Source organism: Girardinichthys multiradiatus, chromosome 18 (genome assembly GCF_021462225.1).
Source record: "Girardinichthys multiradiatus isolate DD_20200921_A chromosome 18, DD_fGirMul_XY1, whole genome shotgun sequence".
Taxonomy (NCBI): domain Eukaryota; kingdom Metazoa; phylum Chordata; class Actinopteri; order Cyprinodontiformes; family Goodeidae; genus Girardinichthys; species Girardinichthys multiradiatus.
In genome coordinates this window covers 22473382-22496783 of record NC_061810.1, presented here as the reverse complement: position 1 = coordinate 22496783, position 23402 = coordinate 22473382, and the positions used below count along the sequence as shown (strand labels likewise).

General features: G+C 41.1%; 1 protein-coding gene across 1 annotated transcript in view; it reads left to right on the top strand.

Moving 5' to 3' along the window:
* The first annotated feature begins 752 nt into the window (after nt 1-752).
* The window catches only part of inppl1a (inositol polyphosphate phosphatase-like 1a), a 38170-nt gene continuing 15520 nt past the window's right edge, over nt 753-23402 (top strand). The window contains 10 exon segments of the mRNA XM_047390781.1: nt 753-1188; nt 12966-13029; nt 13573-13720; nt 15109-15190; nt 16851-16997; nt 17317-17407; nt 19015-19104; nt 20019-20117; nt 21453-21603; nt 22193-22299. Coding sequence (XP_047246737.1) covers nt 1013-1188; nt 12966-13029; nt 13573-13720; nt 15109-15190; nt 16851-16997; nt 17317-17407; nt 19015-19104; nt 20019-20117; nt 21453-21603; nt 22193-22299 — 1155 coding nt within the window. The 5' untranslated portion in view covers nt 753-1012.

Sequence of the window (23402 nt, the reverse complement as noted above, 5' to 3'; positions counted from 1 at the left end):
CACTGATTTCGAACTTGATAAAACGAAGTGGACAAACACTCGCATGGCTCTCCAGATCATCACTTGACGGTCAAAATCTTCACACTGCAGCTCAAGCAACTTGGAATATGTGCTTCTCCACTCTTTGCCCAGACTCTGGGATCTATATTTACAAATAAAATTGACCGGTGAACAAAAGTCCAACCAATTGATGCTGTTTCTGATCCAAGGAATGCAATAGTTGTATTGCATGTCCAGGATCTCGTCTGTCTGTGGTAACTCTTGTAGTTGTGATTCCAACTGCAGTGCATGTGCTGTAAATCTCCCCCAAACTATTGAATGGTCTTTGCTTTGCAATTCTCCTTGTGATCCCTTTCTACAACATTTTTTCCTTCCACTAAACCTTACAATAATGTGGATGAATTCAGCCCTCCGTGAACAGCCAGCCAATATAATAAATTATATTACATTAATATGGTTTAAAGGTGATGGGATTAATATAATAAATATTTGTTCATTAATATTTATTATGTTAATCTATTTCTAAGTTTCATATTTGAAACGGAATTACTGAACTACATGACATACTGCCAACCCCACCAGAAATGAACCCGAGTGAAAACCACCAGCTCCATTTAACCTTCCCTCCTGGTGTAACTTCCAAAATAAAGCGTTTCCTCCCACCAGGAAGCGCTTTATTTTGACACGCCACTGTTGCTGATTGTGTGAGCGTGTCGCTGCTTCTGCCCTGTGTCCTGCGTGGATTTACATACCCTGATTTCCGTGGGACTGGGAAGCGAAAGAGGAGGGTTGTGCGCCTTTCAGGAACTGAGGGAAACAGCCGCAAACGGCCTAACTAACTTCACAGATTAACAACTTTTAGCCCTGCTGCTGCCTCCGCTGGGACGACGTTAACTTTTCTCCGCTTTGGCCCTCCCAGCTTCCCTCTTTGGATTATCATTATTGGTTATTCGTCTCTATCGGAGAGGACGGGAAGCGCCTCGAGTTGAACCCGGTTTGAAGGGCTGTGGCCATGGCCGGGGGAGGAGGCGGAGGGGTTTCTCCTCTGGGGCCCACTCCGCCGATGTGGTACCACCGGGACCTCAGCCGAGCGGCGGCCGAAGAGCTGCTGGCCCGAGCGGGGAGAGACGGCAGCTTTCTGGTGCGGGACAGCGAGAGTGTCAACGGGGCTTACGCCCTGTGTGTGCTGTGAGTACCTTCCGTTTGCTTTGTTTACCTCACTTTTAGCTTAAAGTTCTTTTGAGCCCAAATATGTTCCCAGAGAGTCCCTAGATTTTAAAGACACTCCACAGTCTATTATTACTCTGCAGGGCTCGGTTTGTAGAAGTTATAAATAAACCCGTCCTGCTGCAGAAAATGTGATGAAATTGTAGGTAAAGCCTGTGTTTACTTTCTCCTGGAAGGGAAATGAGTGGGAGAGAGACACAGCCTGTCTGGCCAGCAGTGAAACTCCAGCATAGCCCAAACCTCTGGGCTGTCCCACTCTTGTCTCTGTGTAATGAATGTGGTTCCCTGCAGCGCCCTCTTCTTTTTACTAGATCTGTTGCTGCAGGCGACCTGCAGGCTCTGGAGATGGTTGAAGATAGGTGGAAAAAGCGTGGCACGCTTTCATGAATTAGTTCAGTCTCTTGGCTGACCCTCTGGGGATGTTCAAGATGCATAGGCATTGAGTGTTTGGACTGGTTGGATTTTAGCTCAGTGAGCTGTCTTATTCAGTCCACAGAATCTACTATTCAACATTCAAGGCAAGCTTCATCAAGTTGTTTCCAGACATATCTGGTAGAAATGCACCAATCAGCAACGTGTTTCATTTGCAAATTAAAAGACTCTCAAGTCAACATAAAAACAAAGGAGGCTCATTCAACAGTCTAGAGGGAACGATCCTGTCAGGTTGTGGTTTGTGGACCTGACAGCTCGAGTTTGTTACATTAAAACCGGACTGACGTGAGCTCTTGTGTTTGTTCCAGTTGCAGTTTATGGCAGAATTCATCTGACTTGTCCGTTCCCTGATCAGAGGAACCATGCCCTCTGATGCAATGATCTAACACCCTAAGCTAAGCTTCTCAGACCTCAGTTGAAGGGTGTTAGTTTTTAATCACTTTGTAAATTTGTTTGGCCACCCAAGTAATTCATTCAGTTTTAAGGAAAACCGTATTATTGAAGGAGCAATACAGCTGAATGTCATCTGCATAAAATTCATAGGAGATACAGCAAAAAAGAAGTGTGCCCAAAGTGGAGCCTTGGGTTGCTCCACAGGTCAGCGAAATCTGACATGATTTTATTTGTACTGACACTAAGGCTTTTGTTTGATAGGCAAGATGAGTAAAAACACTGTTTGAAGTTGCTCTCTAGTTATAATTGCTAAAGAGTAACAAAAAGGTATATGTCATATAAGGTATTGGACTCTGAAGGACTGGAATATATTACAATCTGTCCCGACAGAGCAATTGGGATACTGCACACTGTTATGCAACGTGTTCTGTCCATTGTGGTTCTATTCTCTTAAGCATTCAGCAGTTTTCTTTCTTTAGCTTCGTAAACTAGCTTTTATGTTGGAGAAGTGAAATGTCAAAATGTTGCATGTGGGCTCATCCTGTCTGTTCAGGGGGATTTCAGATGCTTGTCTGCTCAGGAAAGTAATGAAATTTTCAACTTTCATTACCAAAAGGTTACTTTGCCAACAAGCGCCACAGTTTTCAGCCAGCAAGTCAAACACAGTTCAAGAAAAGAATACCTGATTAGCAGATGAAGCTTTGCTGGCCCTCTTGCTTACTTACAGAAAACAACCCAAGCTGGGTAAATAAAGTGCAGCAATGGGATGGTTAACTTTTAGAGCCTATAATGACGCTCTGCACACACTCGAAGTTGAAAAGAATGCACAGATGCAGGAAACACCAAGCCATGTGACTCAGCGTTCTGACTTTGGTTTGACCTACATCCCCTATCGGATATTTTGTCCCATGCGCTGCCGAGTGTTGTGTGTTTATACATTTTTTGCTATACTTCCATGGATCTATGCAAACATATCAACAGGGATTTTAATTTATTGGCTGCTGAAGCAGAAACCACTTGCCACAAGAGAAGTTATGGAGAATTGTACATTTCTAGAGGTAGATTTTCAAATCGTTGTCAGTAGTCCAGTTTCAGTTTTTTATTTTCAGTGGGATTTAGATTGTTGGATGTGAGATGGAGCGAACTACACAATATCACCATCATCTACACCCTAAAGCGCCATTTTTTCAGTTTTTTGTTGCGGAGGACCGAAATTAAATCTTTTTTAAATCTTTCTTTTATGTACTTATGATTTACTTGTTGTAGTTTTATGGAACAGTAGATTATTATTATTTGTTAGGAATATTCATAAAACCCCGTATCACTTGCCTCCTACTTCAGTTACACACTACTTTGTGTTAATCTATCACATAAAATCCTGATAAAATACATTCATGTTTGCGGTTGTGATATGTTGTTGGAAGGCATTGTTATTGTGAAGATATCATGTGGTGGTTGTATTAGTCCTAATTCAGTTAATGCATGCAACACATCTAATTCTTCAACCACCCTTGATATCTACTGAAGACAGCCAGTCATCAGATGTTAATGTATCCATTATTAAATTTATTGTGATTTCAAAGCTCACCTGGACATCTGACCTTATGTCAAACATTATTAGACCATTTTGATTATAGGACATGAATGCAAATAAAAGTAAAAGTGGAACCAACTTTAGATTGCACCATTTCCTCTGATAATTCAATGACAGGAGTGATAAATGTCTTCATAATGATGTATAATACATATCCTGTTACATGCCATATTGACCAGCGTTGTATCATTCAGGAAACAATTAGCTACATAGCAATACTAAATGTTTTAATGTCATTTAAAGAAACCATTATTGAAGCAGAAATGCGTTGTGGTGTCCCAACAGTTCTGAGCCCCAATGGAAAAGATGATCTGGTCAGACACCTCATTTCTCACCTTTTAGTAATTTTGCTGCGTTCATGAAAATGAAAGAACCTTTTGCATCACCAGCAGGTGTGAAAAGGCTCTAAGGGTTTTAAGTCACAGAGCCAAGGTGACACCCTGTGGCCTCTGTGGGTTTTTTTTTACTCCATGCCTTCTGATGCTCAAGATTCCCTCTATCTCATCGCCTTCTAATGTCACTCTAACCCTTGAAAACGCAGCGTACATGCTGTTTATTTTAACTGATCTAAAACAAAATAGAGGTCAAAGTGACATAGCAGCAGATGAGAGAAGGAAACAGCATCCAGCATCAGAAGACATGTGGTAAATATGAGCCTCCAGGCTACACAGATAGAAAACAGCTTTGTGTCTGAAAGCACTCGGTCTCTTCACACCTCCTGCTGAGGCAAACAGTTCCTTTCCCTTAATGCAGTAAAATTAGTAAAACATGAGAAATGAGGCGTCTGATCAGACACTTTTTTTTCATTCGGTCCCGGAACTGGAACCCACAACTCATTTCTGCTTCAAAAAGGATTTTCTTAAAATAATACATAAAGTAATATTTATGAAGCAGATTTCCTGAAACGGCTTTGCTACCTGTATTTAATATTGTTATTTCTAAAGGTCTGAAATGGTTATGAACTATTGGTTTATCTGTTATCTGCACAGCATCAGCTTCATTTAGCCGCAGAAAGAACTTTGGCTTTCCTTAATGTTCTGTCTTTTATTTTTGGCACGAGGTTAGATTTCTAGCTAAGCTTTAAATTACTATGATTTCACGATGAGAATGTCACTGAGGGGTGGCAATAAGAAGATGCTGAAGAAGCACAAGTTTTATATGTCAAAGTAATAAACACCAAAAAAGGTTTAATCCTACAGTTCATTTTCTTTTCTCCATGTTTGTCTGGTGAAGTAAACTGACTGAATCAGTAGCCATACAACCACAACTTTCTATCTTCATTAACTGTCTTGCAACTTATTCCTAACCCTTGAACTTTATTTTTTTTTCTCACAACACAACCACAAACCAAAATTAATTTTGGGTACATAACTGTGATAGACCAACATAAAGTGGTACATGATTGTAAACTGGAATTGCCTGCGTTAAAGTTGATTAAGAGCTTCTCTTTACTTGAGGTTATGCTGATCTGTTTGGTGTGTTCTTTGTCTTCATAACATTTGTTCTGTAATGTTCTGTTAGTGAACAAACATCATCATGAAGCGTTACTGGTGCTCGTTTTACTAATTAATTGACTTCTGAACTTAATTGGATGCAATGGATTATATTTAGGGGTATCAGTGTGGAGAGGGCTGAATACAGATGCATGATGCCACATATTTTACTTTTGTTTTTTTTTTTATGTAGAAAACTAAATAGAATTTGCCTTCTACTTCACAATTAAGCCTAACTTTGTATTGGTCCGTCACACAAAATGCCAATAAAACCCATGGCGGTTCATGCTATAACATGACAAACCTCAAGGGATATGAAAATATTTGGAAAACGGTGTTTCTTTTCCTGTAGTTTTAAATTGATATGATCTGTGCCTGTCTGTGTGCCACACGCTATCGAGTTAAGCTGACAGCTAAAACAACCATGAAGAAAGTTGTCACAGTTTTGAGCTCCCTCCGACTTACCCTCAGACAGATTATTTTTATAGTTTAAAGCCCAACTGCAGTGTTTTAACTTGAAAATAAAATAATTTTGTTAGTTACTGTGAAAAAAGCAACAGCAGCTGCGTCAGCAGGCTATAAGAGCGACAGTGTGGTTAACATGTGGTTAGGTACCTCATAACTGTTTCGTTGTATGACAACCAAAACAGAAAACTCTCAGAAGAAAGAAAAGGTAAAAGTGTCATTGTTTGAATCAAAGTATTCTAATGGGACTTTAGTTCTCTGGAACTGGTGGTGCATGAAGACCGCCCTTCCAGTCAACCACAGAGCTTTTTATTGTTGTCAGAAACAGCTCTGTAGTGAGGAAACAGAACTAGCAGACTGACAAGCAGCTCATCATTCATCCTTCTTTGCCTAAAACCGATGTCATTCTGAGTTCGGGGGAAGCGGGTACAGACGGGGGTTGGGTTACCCAGATTATCTCCACTGCCATTGATTATTACCCAGTTTAATCATAGAAACTAGACTATAGATAGATTTCCCACAAACTTAGTGTATTTGCTGTGAAACAGATTGAACTATTTTAAAACAAAGACAAAATAATTAGGGAGTTGACCTTTGAAGCAGTCTGTAGTATCCTATATTAGTGGTTGGTGTGGCAAACAGTACTAAAACAGTGTCTGTGTGTATTCCCTGAAGAATATAGTTCCTTACCATAACTGAGACTTACAAAAGGCTGCCAACGTTTGCATGCTCTGTGACAGAGGTTAAATGCTCAAATGGATAAAACACAGCAAACTTGCTCTACTTGATTTATAGGCTTCCTGTTATCACCTGAAAGTTTAGTTCTCTTGGAGCCTGAATCGACTAGACATCTGAGAAAATACACCTTTTAACTGATACTTGTAATAAATAGATAATTTCAAGTCTTCTCACCTCATTAACAGCATCCACACTGAAGAGTGTTGTCGTTACTGCAGCCTGGATATGGTGCATTCACTGGTTCTGACTTTCCAAATCGGAAATGTAAGCCACTATACCTGTCAGAAGGTGGAGCGAGGACCCTCAAGTTTGGTATTTTGTTGACTCGAGTATTAGCTAGCCAGCACAACCAAAGACCCACATTGATGCTCCTTCACCACCACATGAATCTGTTTCAGTTTTGATTAAATAAGGCTTTAAACTCCACTACTAGCTTGATTTTAAGCACAAAACATTCCATTTTATCCACTTTTGACTACGTGACTTGGCCCTTGTGGCCTTCTTTTTTACGGCCTTCGTAGATGCCGAAGTGTTGGAAGTGTTTTGTTTTATGGCCGGGCGCTGACTCTAAGGTCTGTCAAAAGGCCTTTGCTTTTCACTTCCTCTAGGTATACATTTCCATCTGCAAGGTTTTGTGTTTCTACATGCATGACTGTATATTTATTAATAAGAGGAAATAGTATGTACTAGGAAATGTATAGTACTATGGTAAGCATTTTGTTTGTGTTTATATTCTACCAATGACCCCCATAAAATCTCTTCTGTAACATCTTTAAATCCCTAACTCGCTGCAGCAATGTGACGCAGTAAGTTTGTAAATCTATTTTTAGACTTTAACAAGAGATATTCCAGTTGGCAATTAAACTACACAGAAAAAAAATATCTCTGTGCCAGACACATTGGATTGTTTTCTATTTTTACAGTCAAGATTGTGGTTTTCAGTGTAACTACGGCACGTCTTAACGTGTCAGGACTGTGTGTGTGTGTCTGAAACATGGATGTTTCTGTCAAAGCATTCCTTACCAAGGAGGTAAGGCCTGTCTTGAGGCTTAATTCTGTTGTATTTGTTACTACAACATGCACTGATACAGTGTTTTAGCCTTCAGGTTAGAAGTCTTTAAATTGTTCAGAAGTTACACATGACTGTAGTTTCAGTGGTTTAATATACAGAAATGTCAGTCAGTCATTTTCTACCGCTTATTCCATAGTGGGTCACGGGGAAGCTGGTGCCTATCTCCAGCAGTCTATGGGCGAGAGGCGGGGTACACCCTGGACAGGTCGCCAGTCCATCGCAGGGCAACACACAAACAACCATGCACACACTCATTCATAGACCTAAGGGCAATTTAGAGAGACCAATTAACCTAACAGGCATGTCTTTGGACTGTGGGAGGAAGCCAGAGTACCTGGTGAGAACCCACGCATGCACAGGGAGAACATGCAAACTCCATGCAGAAAGACCCCAGGCCGGGAATCGAACCCAGGACCTTCTTGCTGCAAGGCAACAGTGCTACCATCTGCTCCACCGTGCAGCCCCCCCTATAAAGAAATGTATCGGTGTTAATTTTTGCAAAATGTCCCTGAAAAGTTAATCTTTTTGTGAGAACTTTGATTTCTCAGCTTTCTGCTGCTGTAACGTATTTAGTCGTTATTCTGTTTTTAAACGATCCAAATCCAGTTAAGTTTACCCTATTTGTGTGTTGCATGAAACTATGAAATTGTGACCCAGAAGCAGGGAAATCTATGTGAGTATTGAGCTTGGGTAATTACCTAGTGGCTTCATTACTTTACTGCGACTCATAAGCAGTCAGGAGTAAATATGCATAGCTGTATTAGTCAGCAAGGTAAATATTCATGAGCTGCACAGCATATGAAATTTTAATTATCTTTGCAATTTCAGTGGGTGTAATATTACAGTCTTTAAGAACTGTTCAAAGTAGTTTTTGGTAGGCATCGCTGAGATGCTAAAACTCAAGGAGAGTGGTGCGGTCATCCAAGTCCTGAAGAAGCAAAACAGCCCCAGACCATTACACTGCCACCACCGTGTTTGACTGTTAAGATTGTGTTCTTTTTCTAAAATACTGTTAGTTTTATGCTAGATGTAATGGTAAATGGCCTGAACTTGTATAGCGTTTATCAAGTCCCCAGAGACCCCAAAGCGCTTTACACTACATTCAGTCATCCACCCATTCATACACTCATTCCCACACTGACAATTAGACACACAACTTCCTATTGTTCCAAGATTCTTTCAGGATCATTGAGATGTTTTTATGCCCAAAATGAGATGTTGGTCCTTTGTGATCTTTTTGAACGGCATTGATTTTTTTTGGCCTTTGGGCCAAATAGAGGTCCTTCTCAAAATATTAGCATATTGTGATAAAGTTCATTATTTTCCATAATGTCATGATGAAAATTTAACATTCATATATTTTAGATTCATTGCACACTAACTGAAATATTTCAGGTCTTTTATTGTCTTAATACGGATGATTTTGGCATCCAGCTCATGAAAACCCAAAATTCCTATCTCACAAAATTAGCATATTTCATCCGACCAATAAAATAAAAGTGTTTTTAATACAAAAAATGTCAACCTTCAAATAATCATGTACAGTTATGCACTCAATACTTGGTCGGGAATCCTTTGGCAGAAATGACTGCTTCAATGCGGCGTGGCATGGAGGCAATCAGCCTGTGGCACTGCTGAGGTCTTATGGAGGCCCAGGATGCTTCGATAGCGGCCTTTAGCTCATCCAGAGTGTTGGGTCTTGAGTCTCTCAACGTTCTCTTCACAATATCCCACAGATTCTCTATGGGGTTCAGGTCAGGAGAGTTGGCAGGCCAATTGAGCACAGTGATACCATGGTCAGTAAACCATTTACCAGTGGTTTTGGCACTGTGAGCAGGTGCCAGGTCGTGCTGAAAAATGAAATCTTCATCTCCATAAAGCTTTTCAGCAGATGGAAGCATGAAGTGCTCCAAAATCTCCTGATAGCTAGCTGCATTGACCCTGCCCTTGATAAAACACAGTGGACCAACACCAGCAGCTGACACGGCACTCCTGACCATCACTGACTGTGGGTACTTGACACTGGACTTCTGGTATTTTGGCATTTCCTTCTCCCCAGTCTTCCTCCAGACTCTGGCACCTTGATTTCCGAATGACATGCAGAATTTGCTTTCATCCGAAAAAAGTACTTTGGACCACTGAGCAACAGTCCAGTGCTGCTTCTCTGTAGCCCAGGTCAGGCGCTTCTGCCGCTGTTTCTGGTTCAAAAGTGGCTTGACCTGGGGAATGCGGCACCTGTAGCCCATTTCCTGCACACGCCTGTGCACGGTGGCTCTGGATGTTTCTACTCCAGACTCAGTCCACTGCTTCCGCAGGTCCCCCAAGGTCTGGAATCGGCCCTTCTCCACAATCTTCCTCAGGGTCCGGTCACCTCTTCTCGTTGTGCAGCGTTTTCTGCCACACTTTTTCCTTCCCACAGACTTCCCACTGAGGTGCCTTGATACAGCACTCTGGGAACAGCCTATTCGTTCAGAAATTTCTTTCTGTGTCTTACCCTCTTGCTTGAGGGTGTCAATAGTGGCCTTCTGGACAGCAGTCAGGTCAGCAGTCTTACCCATGATTGGGGTTTTGAGTGATGAACCAGGCTGGGAGTTTTAAAGGCCTCAGGAATCTTTTGCAGGTGTTTAGAGTTAACTCGTTGATTCAGATGATTAGGTTCATAGCTCGTTTAGAGACCCTTTTAATGATATGCTAATTTTGTGAGATAGGAATTTTGGGTTTTCATGAGCTGTATGCCAAAATCATCCGTATTAAGACAATAAAAGACCTGAAATATTTCAGTTAGTGTGCAATGAATCTAAAATATATGAATGTTAAATTTTCATCATGACATTATGGAAAATAATGAACTTTATCACAATATGCTAATATTTTGAGAAGGACCTGTACTCCCATGAATACAATTTTTGACCAGTCTCCTCCTTATTGTTGCATTATGAACACTGACTTTACCTGAGGCAAGTTATGCCTTTAGGTGTTCTTCCTGGTTCATGTAGGACCTCCTAGATGAGTCGTTGATGCACTTTTGGGGTAATTTTTGGGTGCTGGTCACTCTTGAGGTGGTTTGCCATTACTCGATAGAGATGGCATTGTATCTTTTTCCAGAGTAATCGATGTGGCTGCCTTTATTCAGACTGGAGCATGATGTGTTGCTTTTGAGACCTTCTAGCCTACTTGAGGTTGTCAGAGAGGTTATGTTTAAGTGATTTCTTGAATCCACAAGTGTGTGACTATAAAAATGGAAAAATGTGTTTATTCAAAGTTAATTCCAAAATTTAAAGGGGGTACAACTGCATTTGGCACACACAGCCTGATTGTCCTTCCCATAATAAATGAAACTGTTATTTAAAAACTGCTTTTCCATCTCAGGTTTTATATCTAATGTTACAGTTTATTTGATGATTTGAAGGTTTTAAGTGAGACACCAAAACAAAAATAGAAGAAATCCGTATTCACATCACGGTGGAGCCATGACAATTCTCTGTATAAGCAGCGAAGATGGGGGAAACCTCTGTGTATCTTAAGAGGGGAAGAAGATGGGAGGGTACCAGAGGGAGCCAGCAGGCCAACCTCAACCAGTAACACAAACCTATTGTTGACTGCACCCGAGCTCAGTAAACTCACACAGTAAAGTGTCCATCCCATAATAAACTTTGCTCTCTTTCTCCGTCTCCCTCCCTGTGTTCTCTGCAGCTTCACAAACAATAGCTTTTACTCCACCGAGCTGCAGAGGATTTTATCAGCTGCAGGAAAAGTCACACAAACCGCACTGTATGCAGCTGTAACGTCTGCGTGTGGATTCGCTGCCAGGGGACCTCCAGCGCATTGTGCTGTTGAATTCAACGCCAATATTCATCTTGTTTACAGCGTTACTCAGAGCTCATACATGGAAGTTCTGCTGGCAGCAGTCTGAGAACAAGCTGCCGTGTATAAAAATCAATTCAACAAAGGAACTTCTGAGTCTAAGTTCCACATTATGTCCCTCTGACCTCAGTTTAAAGCTGTACTATTTCCTCTGCTGCAGGAACTGGTGTTGGGCTGCTATGAAAATATAACAGAAGTCTAAAGGCTGAACAGAAAATTTTATGCTAATTCATAGATTTGAAATGTTGCTCATTTTATCTTTTCTCAAAATTGTGATAATGTTAATCGCTTCTGTTGTTTTGGCATTTAGCCGTTGATGAATGGGTCACTTTTATTTAGCCCCGCTCACGAGAGTGACCGCTTTTGGATGCACAATCAAAAACTAGGAAGCTTATATATGCTTGTGTTTAACTTTGCACTCTTTGATAGAGGTAGTAGTTTTGAAATCTAACAGAAAATGAGGGGCTTTCAAGATTGCTTACGTTTTAAAACTACAGCAGAAAACATGCAGTCGACACATTTGAAGGCAGAAAAATAGTGATTTTTTTTTTCTTTTTATTTTCATGCATGTATTGATCAGGAAGAGACAGTTTTTTCAGTCATTAATCTGCCAGTCACTGGTCCGAGCCAGTGGAGGAGATTTGGCCATTATTGATCATTGGGTGATTGATTTTTCCCCAACTGACGTCGTGTCATATCAGCTAATGCTTCATGTTATGTTTTGCAAATCTTGACCTCTGTGCTAAACCGGTATTAATTATTAACCGGAGCAGCAGCTGATAAAAGCATCTGAAAATGGCAGTTTTTAACATTTTTAAGCCTTATGATGTGTCAGTATGATTGCACTATTGTACATAGAAAATCCTATTCTGTAATTCAGCCCTCCTCCAGTTGAAACCATCACAGGTTTCATCCAAGTCCCAGTTTTATTTCCTGTCATGTGAGAAAAGGGCAAAACGGCTCAGGTGTCGGAGCTGAATAATTTCTCATTTCCTTTCCTCCTTGTATGCACAGTTAAGGATAAAAAGGGACAACGCTGTCCTGGTTGTAAAAGCATCGCACAAGCATTTTGCCATTCTCAGCCCTGAAATTGTGAAAACACACATACATATTTGCACCAACCGACAAAAACCACAGTGTTTGCTTGGCAAATCGCACATACGTGACTGGTCGACTGAACAGACACGAGCTGCAGACATGTAAATCATTACTCAGCAGCTCGGGGCTGCGGGCACGTAGTCATATCAGAGCATTGATCTGTGATTGGCTGCAAAAAACAAAAGGAGATCCGACTTGCTTTCAGTCAGGAACACTGTGATTCAAAACAATTGAGCTAGTTTACTCATTTTTACTTCACTGTACTGTCGTTAACAGCTGAGTGAATAAACTCTGGGGTTCTGTTTTACTGTATCGTGATACAGTAAGGATAAAGCAGGGAGTCACAACGGTGATAGACAGCAGCAGGTTGAAGCTGTCTGCAGTGTGTGAACCACACCCCCAACACACACACACAACCTCGTGTACACACAGTGCTGTTGATGAGGTCAAGCACGTGGGTGTATGTCATGTTTTCCTTGACTGAAACAACATAAATATGTCCTTGCTTGACATCCTCCTGGTTCTGTTTGTCGCTTCATCTGACTGTCTGTGGTGTGTTTTAATCTTGTCTGACTGTGTGTCCCTGCAGGTTTCAGAAGCACGTCCACACCTACAGAATCCTACCGGACGATGAGGGTTTTCTGGCCGTCCAGGTACAGAAATAACGCACACGCATCTTTGTGGTGCTTTAGCAACAGCTGGCAGCCAGAGATATGTTTGTGTTGGCCCTGAGCTCGCTCTTACACAAATACATGCATGCGCGGACACACACACCGACAGCAGCCGCTTTGTGCCTTGTGGCTGGCAGCTGTAAACCCTCCTCTCCCCCCGTCCATTTATGGGCCTCACTCAAAGACGGACGTGCACACGACAGCATGGTGCTTAAAACCATGACAGATCTCTCCCCCTGTTTTTAGTTGATGTTTTTAGCCCTGGTTATGGAGAAAATGTCGATCTTGGCCTCCTTAGCATCCAGTTTGCTCCTCTGAGTGTTTATCAAAAGGGCTCTTCCTGGATTGAATTATATTTAGCTCGCTTGGCTGCTTTTGCTTACACAACATTAAATATGGAACAATAGGGGCCACCAGAGATTTGGCTGCCGGACCACCTGTAGCCAAGCAGTTCGGATGTATTCATGGAGATAATTCCCTGCAGGAAGTGACTTGTCTGTGTTTGTCCTCCCCTCTCCCTCTCAGACGTCCCAGGGCGTTCAGCCGAAGCGGTTTAAGACGCTACCAGAGCTGGTGTCTCTTTACCTGCAGCCCAACCAGGGCCTGGTTACTACCCTGCTGTACGCCGTGGACAGGGAGGAGATGGCTGTCCCTGATGATAGGGACTATTCAGGTAGCACCAGTAATATCTGCATTCACTACAGTGCATTATAAATATATTAATACCCCGTTGAACTTTTTCCAATTTTGTCACATTACATTATTGGGATTGTATTTAATAGACCAGCACAAAGTAGTGTATATTTATTAGGTTAAAGAAAAATATGCTCGAGTTTTCAAAATGTTTTTAGAAGTGAAATTGTGAATGTGATATTATTTGTATAAAAAACTTCTAAATCTGATGAAGTTCTCAGTCACCATTTGCTTTCAGAAGTAACGTAATTAATAAGCGGAACAAGGAGAGAGCATTATACAGTGAAGCAGACAAAAGGGTCCATGGTAGCTCTGGAGGAGGTGCAGAGATTCACAGCCCTGTTGGGACAGACTGTCGACAAGTCAACTGTGAGTGGTTCACCCAACAAATCTGGCCTTTAAGAAAGACTTGCAAAAAGAAAGCAGTAAGAAGACACGGCAAACATGTGGAAAGATGTGCTGTGCTCAGATGAGAGCAAAACTGATCTATTTGTTCTAAATGCAATATTTTATGTTTGGAGAAAAAATAACACTGCAGCTTTCTCTGAACACACCATCCCCAAGGTGGTAACAGCATCATGGTGTGGACACGCTTTCCTTTAGCAGGAACAGGAAAGCTGCCTAGTGTTAATAGGAAGTAGTGCTAAATGCAATCCAATACTGGAAGAAAACCTGTTAGAACCCGAAGACTTTGGAGTGGATTGGAGGTTTTCCTTCCAGAAGGACAGTGACCCTAAACATACACCCAGAGCTAAAGTAGAATGGTTTAAAGTTAGATTATTCAACTTCAGTTCTAAAGGCTCGGCGTCCTGCATGTTTTGAACGTGTCCATGCTGCAACACAGCTGACTGAAATGGCTGGATGACCTCCTCAGCATGTCTTAAGTTCTGTAGGAGCCTACTAATGTGTGCTGAACCAGAGAAACATCTGCCCTTGAGGACTGAATATTTATGTGTTAGAGTGGCCTAGTCAAATTCTTTACCTAAATCCAACAGATAATCTGTTGCAAGACTGTAAGAATCAAGCATTTACAGATGCCCCCCATTTAGTCTGACTGAACTTGAGCTGTTTTGACTCCTGAAGGCAGAAAACTGCACTGTATTTTATTTAGCAGTATTAGAATGAAGTCGCCTGAGTAAAAAATGCAGACCACACTTTTCAGATGTTTATGTCTATAATTTTGTAAACCATGTATCAGGTTCTTTTTGCTTCACAATGATGCACTACTTTGTGTTGGTCAATCATATAAAATCCCGATAAAACTCATGAAATTATTAATTGTAAATGACAAAATGTGAGAAAGTTTAAGGACTTTGAGATGTTCCTGTGATATCTGTCAAATTAACTCAAATTTTCTGTAACTGATAGATGGAGAGGACGAGAAGCCGCCTCTCCCCCCTCGCTCTGCCTCCACCTCCACTCCACCCGCACCTGAAACGCCGACAGAAAGGTACAAAGTCTTTGTTACAGATCATTTGATTGTGTCCTGACAATAATGACAGACACAGCCATGTTTGGAATGCACACAGAGGAAACATGTTGCTTCACATCAACATTCGACATGTCAACAAGCAGCGGTTACTGGAACAGAAAGTCACTTTGTATGTTTCTCTCATACTCAACGTAACGAACGCTGTTTCACGTTCAGTTTTATGATGAGACACAGATCCTCCCATCCTCCACCCTGCAACATGTGTCTCCCTTCTGCATTCGTAGAGAAGGTAAACCACATCCTGCTGGAAACCACACTCCTTACAGATGATGCAGGACTTTGTTGAAGTGTTAGCGGTTCTGTGACGGCACGCTTCAGACCCGTATGCATTAACAACAGGCTCAAAGTTTTCTACTCAGCATTTCTGATATTTGTCAAACACAGGCAAGTGAAGAGTTTCTCACAGCAGTCCTAATTTGGTCACGGAGAGAAGACTGAATTTGGCTGCGAAAATTAGCTGTGTCTGCGTATGACTCATAATAAAATGTTTTATGAATCCCTGGGTTGAAAAAAAAAAGTTTAATTTCTAGAGGAAGTGGAAGGACATAATTTCTGTGCCTTGCACTTGGATTTGGTGACTTGTTGGTTTAAGGAATAGGCTACGTGTCTCTGTGGTTCATCGCCAGAAAAAACAACTTGTAGGCAGTGGTTAATTATCTGAAGTGCCAGTACCAATAACAATTCAGGTGTTCAGATGTATAACTAAAGAGGGAAATTATTGCTTTCTAGTGCTATGTATACGTTCTGCTCAGAAGGATCTAATTGTATTTTAAACTACAAAAGAAATTTGAAAGGCCGCGGAAAAGTAGTCGTCTCTCATTGTGGGTATATATTTTGGCTTAGAAGAAGTTTGGTTCTAGACATCCTGACGGTCAAACAGCAGTGCTCACTCACAGACACACACTTGCTTGTTTTTTTATATGTTTTTACAAATTAAAATCATGTGGTGTGCATTTGTAGTCAGCCTCCATTACTCTGATACCTCTAAATAAAATTCTGTGCAAGTATTTGTCTTCAGAGGTCACCTAATTAAATAGTCAAGAGGCAAACCTAGAAGACTAGAAGAGGCTTCTAAAGAACTAGGATTGGGCCAGGACATTTTTCATGTGTTACAGTGGCCCAGGTCAAAGTTCATACCTTGGAAATTGATTTTAACAGATGTTCCACCTCCAATCTGACTGAGCTTGAGCTCATTTGAAAAAGACAGACAAAGATCTTAGTATCTAGAGATGCAAAGCTGGTAGAGACTTAAACCCAAAAGACTTGCAGCTGTTAGTGCAGCGAAAGGTGGTTCTACAAAGTACTGACTGACTCATGGGGGGCTGAAAGCAAATGCACAGCACACGATACCGACTGCTACTTTGTGTTTGTCTATAAAATGTGGTTGTAAATGAGTTTAAATGTAATGAATGCTTCTGCCAGCCACTGTGTCTGCAGTTAAATCTTCACACACGTTTTTCATCTAAAACTGATGTTTTAGATGAAAAAAGCAAGAAAAATGAATAAATTACAAGAACATAGTCAAAAGTCTAACATAAAAGCAGACTTATGTATTTTCCTGTTATACTGTCACCTTACTTGTCACCTTACTCGTTTGCCTTGAACTGGTTTGTTTTAGTACACCAGCAGCTAACGGTCTGAGCACCATCTCCCACGAGTACCTGAAGGGCAGCTATGCTCTGGACCTGGAGGCCGTCAAACTGGGAGCCTCCTCCCTGCCTCATCTCAACAAGACCCTCGTGGCCTCCTGTAAACGTCTCAATGGGTGAGCTGTGGAGACACGTATTCCACAGATCCATACTCTGTTACCCCTACAGAGCCAGCCTTTATATCTCTGAGTGTAATTATCCTGCAGAGCTGCCAGCTTCCTCAGCGTCTCTCTTGTTTTAGTCACAATGCACGATGCACATTGAAACATTGTCAAAACAGACAAGTGTATTGCATGCTTGTTCGTCACCAGCTGAGCATTGTGCAGCTTTAGTTTTAAACAAGTTGTTTCCCTTCAGACAAATTGAAATACAAAAAGAGAAAGGGCTTAAAGTATAAAAACAAGCAGAAAATCTGTATTTTTGTTTCTCCGCCAGGGAGGTGGATAAGGTTCTGTCTGGTCTGGAGATCCTCTCTAAAGTGTTCGACCAGCAGAGCGCCTTTATGGTCTCTAAGATGATCCAACAGGTATGCATCTTTGCCTTCATGTATGTGCTTGTGTCTCTGCGGGTGGTTGTTCAATGAGAATAAATGCAGCTTTTTGTGTTGATTTGGACATTTTTCTGATCATTAGCCTGCTGAAAGACTCAGTGACGCCCTATTTTGAGCTTTCTCCAAGCGTCCATCATATTTCTATGTAAAATGGCTGGGTACTTAAAAAAGTTCACGATGTCATAAATCCTTACAGATTCCCAGGAACATTGAGCAAGAAATAAGCCCACAGCATCACACCTCCTGATAAAATTACTACTTCATGGGTTTTTCCACAGTTTTACCCAGGGCTACCTTTTGAAAAACTCAGGTTTAAGGCATTTAAAGCCACAATAGCGGGAAAACAAACAGGAAAGCATTTCTGTTAGAGTTTAGTTGTATAATGAATGTGTATAAAAACACGCAACCTTATTTTCTTACTCTGTGGCATTAAATCGGATTGAATTTTTCCTGTTTTAGGTCAATTAAGATTATCAACGCTGTCTCTATTTGCTAGATGCCAGAATAATGAAAGAGCGAGATTTTGTTTGGTACTTTCATCAAAATTCTTTACACACTAAGATTACCGTTTCCTTTTGAACAATTTGTTAAAGCCCAGATGATTGAGTTAACTGGAAAGAGACCTGTGGATGACCTCAGACACACTGCTTCCTTGTGTGACATCGTGGCATAATCTAAAGAAATCAGGCAACATATAATGAAGACAATTATGGACCTCTACAAGTCTGGTCCATCCAATTAAAGGTGCCCCATTTATTGGTCCAGTTATATGCAAGTATCAACAGCAATGGAATGCAATGAAAAACCACACAAAGAGTTATAGTATTGTTTAAACCCTGTTAAAAAGAAGGCTAGCCGAGCTTGACTTTGAACATTTTTGCTGAGGCAACTTTTGGACAAAACATATGGGCCGAAATTTGCCTTTTTGCAACACTGAGTGCTTTGCAACATGCCTTGTTGGGCTGAATTGTGCGAGTGACTAGTCGACCAGTAATAAGATGTTCATGGATGTCCGGCCTTTGGAGGGGTGAGTCAAACCACACACAGAGCAAGGAAAAACAGTGAGGAAATTACTGTGTGGCAGCTGACACAAAAATTGTATAAATTTTAGCTGCTGTTTGTTAGCAAGGTCACAACAGTCTGCAGATGCTAGAAAGCATGTCGTGCACTTTCACCTTGGCTTAAACTTGATTATAACTCAATTTGAACCATAATGCACTTTTGATCCTTGTGATAAAATCATGGTTTAAACAAGCAAACACTGGATGCTGATCTAATTTTTTGCCTCAGACACGGCGCTGCAGATGACTGTATACAAGCAAACTATATTTTATAACCCTAAACCAAATCATTTCTGGCTGACATGGAAAAGGTCCTACTTGTTAACATCATTTCAGCATCCACAAAAGGTTTCACGTTGGAATGAAGCTGTCCTTTTTTTACATGGATAATGCATTTTGCAGTTTAGGGTAATAAACCCCCAAACAATGCATCACCATTAGTTAACTTTGTCCTTATTATGCGTTTAAAAACCCCTGACATCTGAGTGGTTATAATAGGTTCTTTTTTCCTTTATCCATCAGTCGGTGAATCCGGGAGGAGACCAGGAGCTGGAGAACTTAGTGACCAAGTTGGCTATTCTCAAAGACCTGCTGTCCTCTATAGAGAAGAAGGTAAAAAGCAGAAACTCATGATTTAAATGTGGTCTTTTATCTTCACATACAATCAGGTCTGCTTCCTCTTCTCCTGTGACTCTGGCTTTCTTTTGGTGCCCACACTCATGCAGCCACTATTTAAAGATTTTGGGGTGGTCAAAACTTCACAAAAATGTCAAGTCTAGCCACAGATCCTCAACTGGATTTATGTCCGGACCATAGTAGCACATGGGTATGCTTGGGTCATTTCATTGTAGTTCTGGCTGAATGTTTAGTTTGTCTTAAGGAAGGTGAACCTCTGCCCTTTTTGTAGCATCTAACAGGTTTTCTTCCAGAATCACTTTGTATTCAGCTAAATCCATCTTCCTATGAACTTTGACTTGCTTCCCTGTCCCTACGTGCATCAATACAAATGCATGAATTAATTAGATTTTTGTAAATGTTAGAAAAAACATGTACCCCACAGTTATTCACTGCTTTGTGCTGATTTGGCACTTTAAATCCTAACAAAATACACTGACGTTTGTGGTTGTAACGTAAATACATCTTAAAGGATTCAAGGCTGTGAGCGCTTTTAGAAATAAATGCATCTGCAGCATTGAGAGTGTGTGGTATCCTTAGCTGTGGTTTGAATATACTGGGTCTGGTTTCCTCTCACTCAGGAGGAAATGGCCTCCAGTGCAGCCGAGCTACATGTCCAGATGCATGTGAAAATACTGGCTCTGCCCAAATCAGCTTTTAGGAAATGAGGAACCTATTCCTGTATTCACAAACACTGAGGAAAAAAGCATTATGTCTAAACACGTTCCCCTTTTTTTCACATGCTTCTCTTTGCCTTATATTTCTCCTCAGCCGCTTCTCTCTAGCTCGCTCTTACTTTTAATTGTTTTTACGACTTAACTTCCACCCCCCCCCCCTCTTTGTTCCTTCAGGCTTTGAAAGCTCTACAGGACATGAGTTTGTCCTCACCGTGCCCCCCTCCGCTGTTCTCCATGCGCCACAGCAAAGCCATTCCTGTGCAGGCCTTTGAGGTACCCACCCACGCAGATGCCAACCACAACCAGATTTACTTCATTAGTGGTCATCTCACTGCAGGGTGATGGTAACCAGAGTTACTGCTGAAGTGATATTTGAAAGGATTAGTAGTAAAGATTTGAATTAGTGTTTATCAACAGCTTTAAAGTCAAATTATTGTTTGAAGGTGTTTTAAAAACAGAAAACTTAATGGGAAAATTTTAACGTGGCAGAGTACAGACCAGACTGAAATTATGACTAAACAGAACAGTCTCGGCCATCTCTAACTCAGGAAATGTGTCAGCATCAAGAATGCTCGTAATGCACTTCCTCTTGGATCATCTTTGAATCTGTGCTGCCGTTTCATACTTTTGGCACCTCTGTAATGGAGAAAGCATTCGAGAAAGTAAGAATATCTATGCCTCTGGTATTCATAAGATATATTTTGAAAAATGAAATCAGATTAAATTAGAGATTTATAGAAATATTCTGAAGGGTTGTGGTGACAGCAGCTTCCAGTTGGACATTACTATCGATGTTTAGATGCAAACATTATCGACCTGACTTGCTGTTACCTCTGAGAATGACGAGCGTCTTCGTGGGTCGTTATTTGTCTTAGGTTTACGATAAAATTACTTTTATGGGTCAAACATTTTTTTACAGATAAGTCCAAAATTGGTCATACCCCTGGCAGATGCAGTTTTCCAATTATTTTGATTCAACCAAGAAGTTTGGTTCTGGTGGGAAAGGAGATAGGCGACAATAAAAACATCTAAACTTGATGTATCTTTTAAAAAAATGTATTGTCAACTATTTTTTTTACCCTTCTTTATAATCAGTGAAATAATCTTTATTAGCATCACAGCAATCAGACCCTTCTTATAATGACCTACCAGCCTTTTGCATGTTTCCACCGATATTTTAACGACTTATCTTTGGTGATGAGCTTCAATTCTTTGAGTTTGGAAGGTCTCCTTTCCATCACCCTAATGTTTAGCTTCCTCCAGAGACTCTCTATCAGGTTTTAGCTGGGCTTGTGGCTGGACCAGTCCTAAATGTTAGTATTACGTCCACACAGATAAAAACAAATCTTGGTAAAGTTAAACGACTTCTGTAAACCTACATTTGCCCATTTTGGGCTTAACTTTAACAACTGCATAAAAACTGCTGCAGAGCATCAGAATTTTTTTCTGTGATTTTAAGCATTTCGAGAGATGAGTGACTAATAACTATCAAAAGCACTGCCTATGCTGTTTGTTCCCGTTGAAGTTTAAAGCTACGTTTGGCCGTTCTTCACACAGGGGCTTTGAGTGCGTTTGCTGCTTTGTAAAATGTCTCTTTATTCATCACAGGTGAAGCTCGATGTTTACCTGACAGAGCTGACAAAGATAGGAAAGAGCCAGAAATACACTTTGTCCGTGGACGTTGAGGGAGGGAGGCTGGTCGTGATGAAGAAGGTGAAGGACAATCAGGAGGACTGGACCACCTTTACACACGACAAAAGTAGGAATCACTAAATTGTACTCTGCACATACAAACAGGTATGTTTATTCAATGGGTGTCCAGTTGCTGGATTAATGATAACTGGCTGTGCTGTGCCATCAGATACAGTGTTTTTATTTTTATTGTGTCGTGGCGTTTCCTGTTGATAACAGGAAGAAAAACATACCCAGAGTATCATTTGTTTGGGGCTTTTATTTCCATCCCTATTAGCAGCGTTGCCCGATTACACTGTAAAACGTTTGCTTTGACAAAACTGTGTTTGTCTGTTTCCTCTCAGTAGAAACCAGATGTTTGCATACACTGTGCAAAAAGTCTCATAACCTTTGTTTTCACTGTGAAATAGTTTTTTCGGTTTGCGCTCAGTTGGGAATACCAGATGTGTTTCTTTTTGCTATGTACCAGAATATGCCGAAATGCACACTTCATGACTCATTTACTCCAATTTATTAAAATAAAAGTCCTCTATATGTAGAAACGTATCCCAACAGTTAGGTTAGGTTTTTGTATTGCATAAACGTGTTAGATTTTCAGATAAGTTAGAGGTTCGGTCCATCTCTAACCATCGTTTCTCTTGTCTGTCTCCCACCAGTACGTCAGCTGATCAAGTCCCAGAGGGTTCAGAACAAACTGGGCATTGTGTTTGAGAAGGAGAAGGACAAGAGTCAGAGGAAAGACTTCATCTTTGCCAGTGCCAAGGTTTGTACACATATGCAGTGGTCAGGCATAACATTATGCCCTCTGACAGGTGAAGGGAATAGGGTCATTCATCATGGCATCTGTTGCAGGGTGGTATGTGTTATACAGCAAATCAATGTTTTGTCCTCAAAGGTAATGTGTTACAAGCAGGAAAAATAGGAAAGCAAATCGATTTCAGCCCGTTTTAACAGGGCCAAATTGCAGTGGCTAGACAACTGAGTCAGAACATCTCCAAAACCGTAGCTCTTCTCGGGTGTTGTTGGTCTGAGACGATGAGTATCTATCAGAAGTAGTCCAAAGAAGTAGTGAATCCTCAGCAGGTTCTTGATGCACACGGAGAGCTGAAGGCTGACACAAGTTGCAGTAACTCATATTACTGAAGAAGTTAATACAGGTTCTGACAGAATGGTGTTAGAAAAAAAGAGCATCGTGGTTTGTTGCAAATGGGGCTGCATAGCCACAGACTAGTCATGAAAGATGCGGATCTAGTTTACTGAGTTGCATTTTCTCGTACGTCACACGGATGGTCAGGTACGTTGCTTTCCTGGGGACCACATGGTGAGCGACAGGTTGCGCTATGGGAAGAATCCAAGCCAGCGGAGGCAGTGTTCTGCTTTGAAACCTTGAGTATTGTCATCCAAACGGCCCCATGCCATCTATCTATCCATTGATAAACACTACATATATGACGTCTCTCACACCTACAGTGATTTTAAGCCAAAAGAAAGCACGATGTTATAGATTTTCCATTAAACCGTGATGAAAAGGTACTCAGCCCGCCAGAAAAATAGTGGCACACTCTGATATATTGTTGGACCACCTTTAGCTTTTATTACGCCATGCCTTTGTTGTGCCATCGTTTCAATGAGCTTCAGCAGTGTCACAACATTTATTTCTGTCCAATATCTTACTGGGGATAGGTTCTGGACTCTGTGGTGGCCCTATCATCTCACCCTGATGTGCCCATCACTGTGGAACAGGGTCAATCTGGTCTCATAGGACCACATGACTGTCTTTCATTGCTCCAAAGTCCTATTTTTTATGTTTCCTAGAAAACTGGAGTGTTTTTTTCTAATTAGCTTCACTGGTCAGTGGTTTCCTTA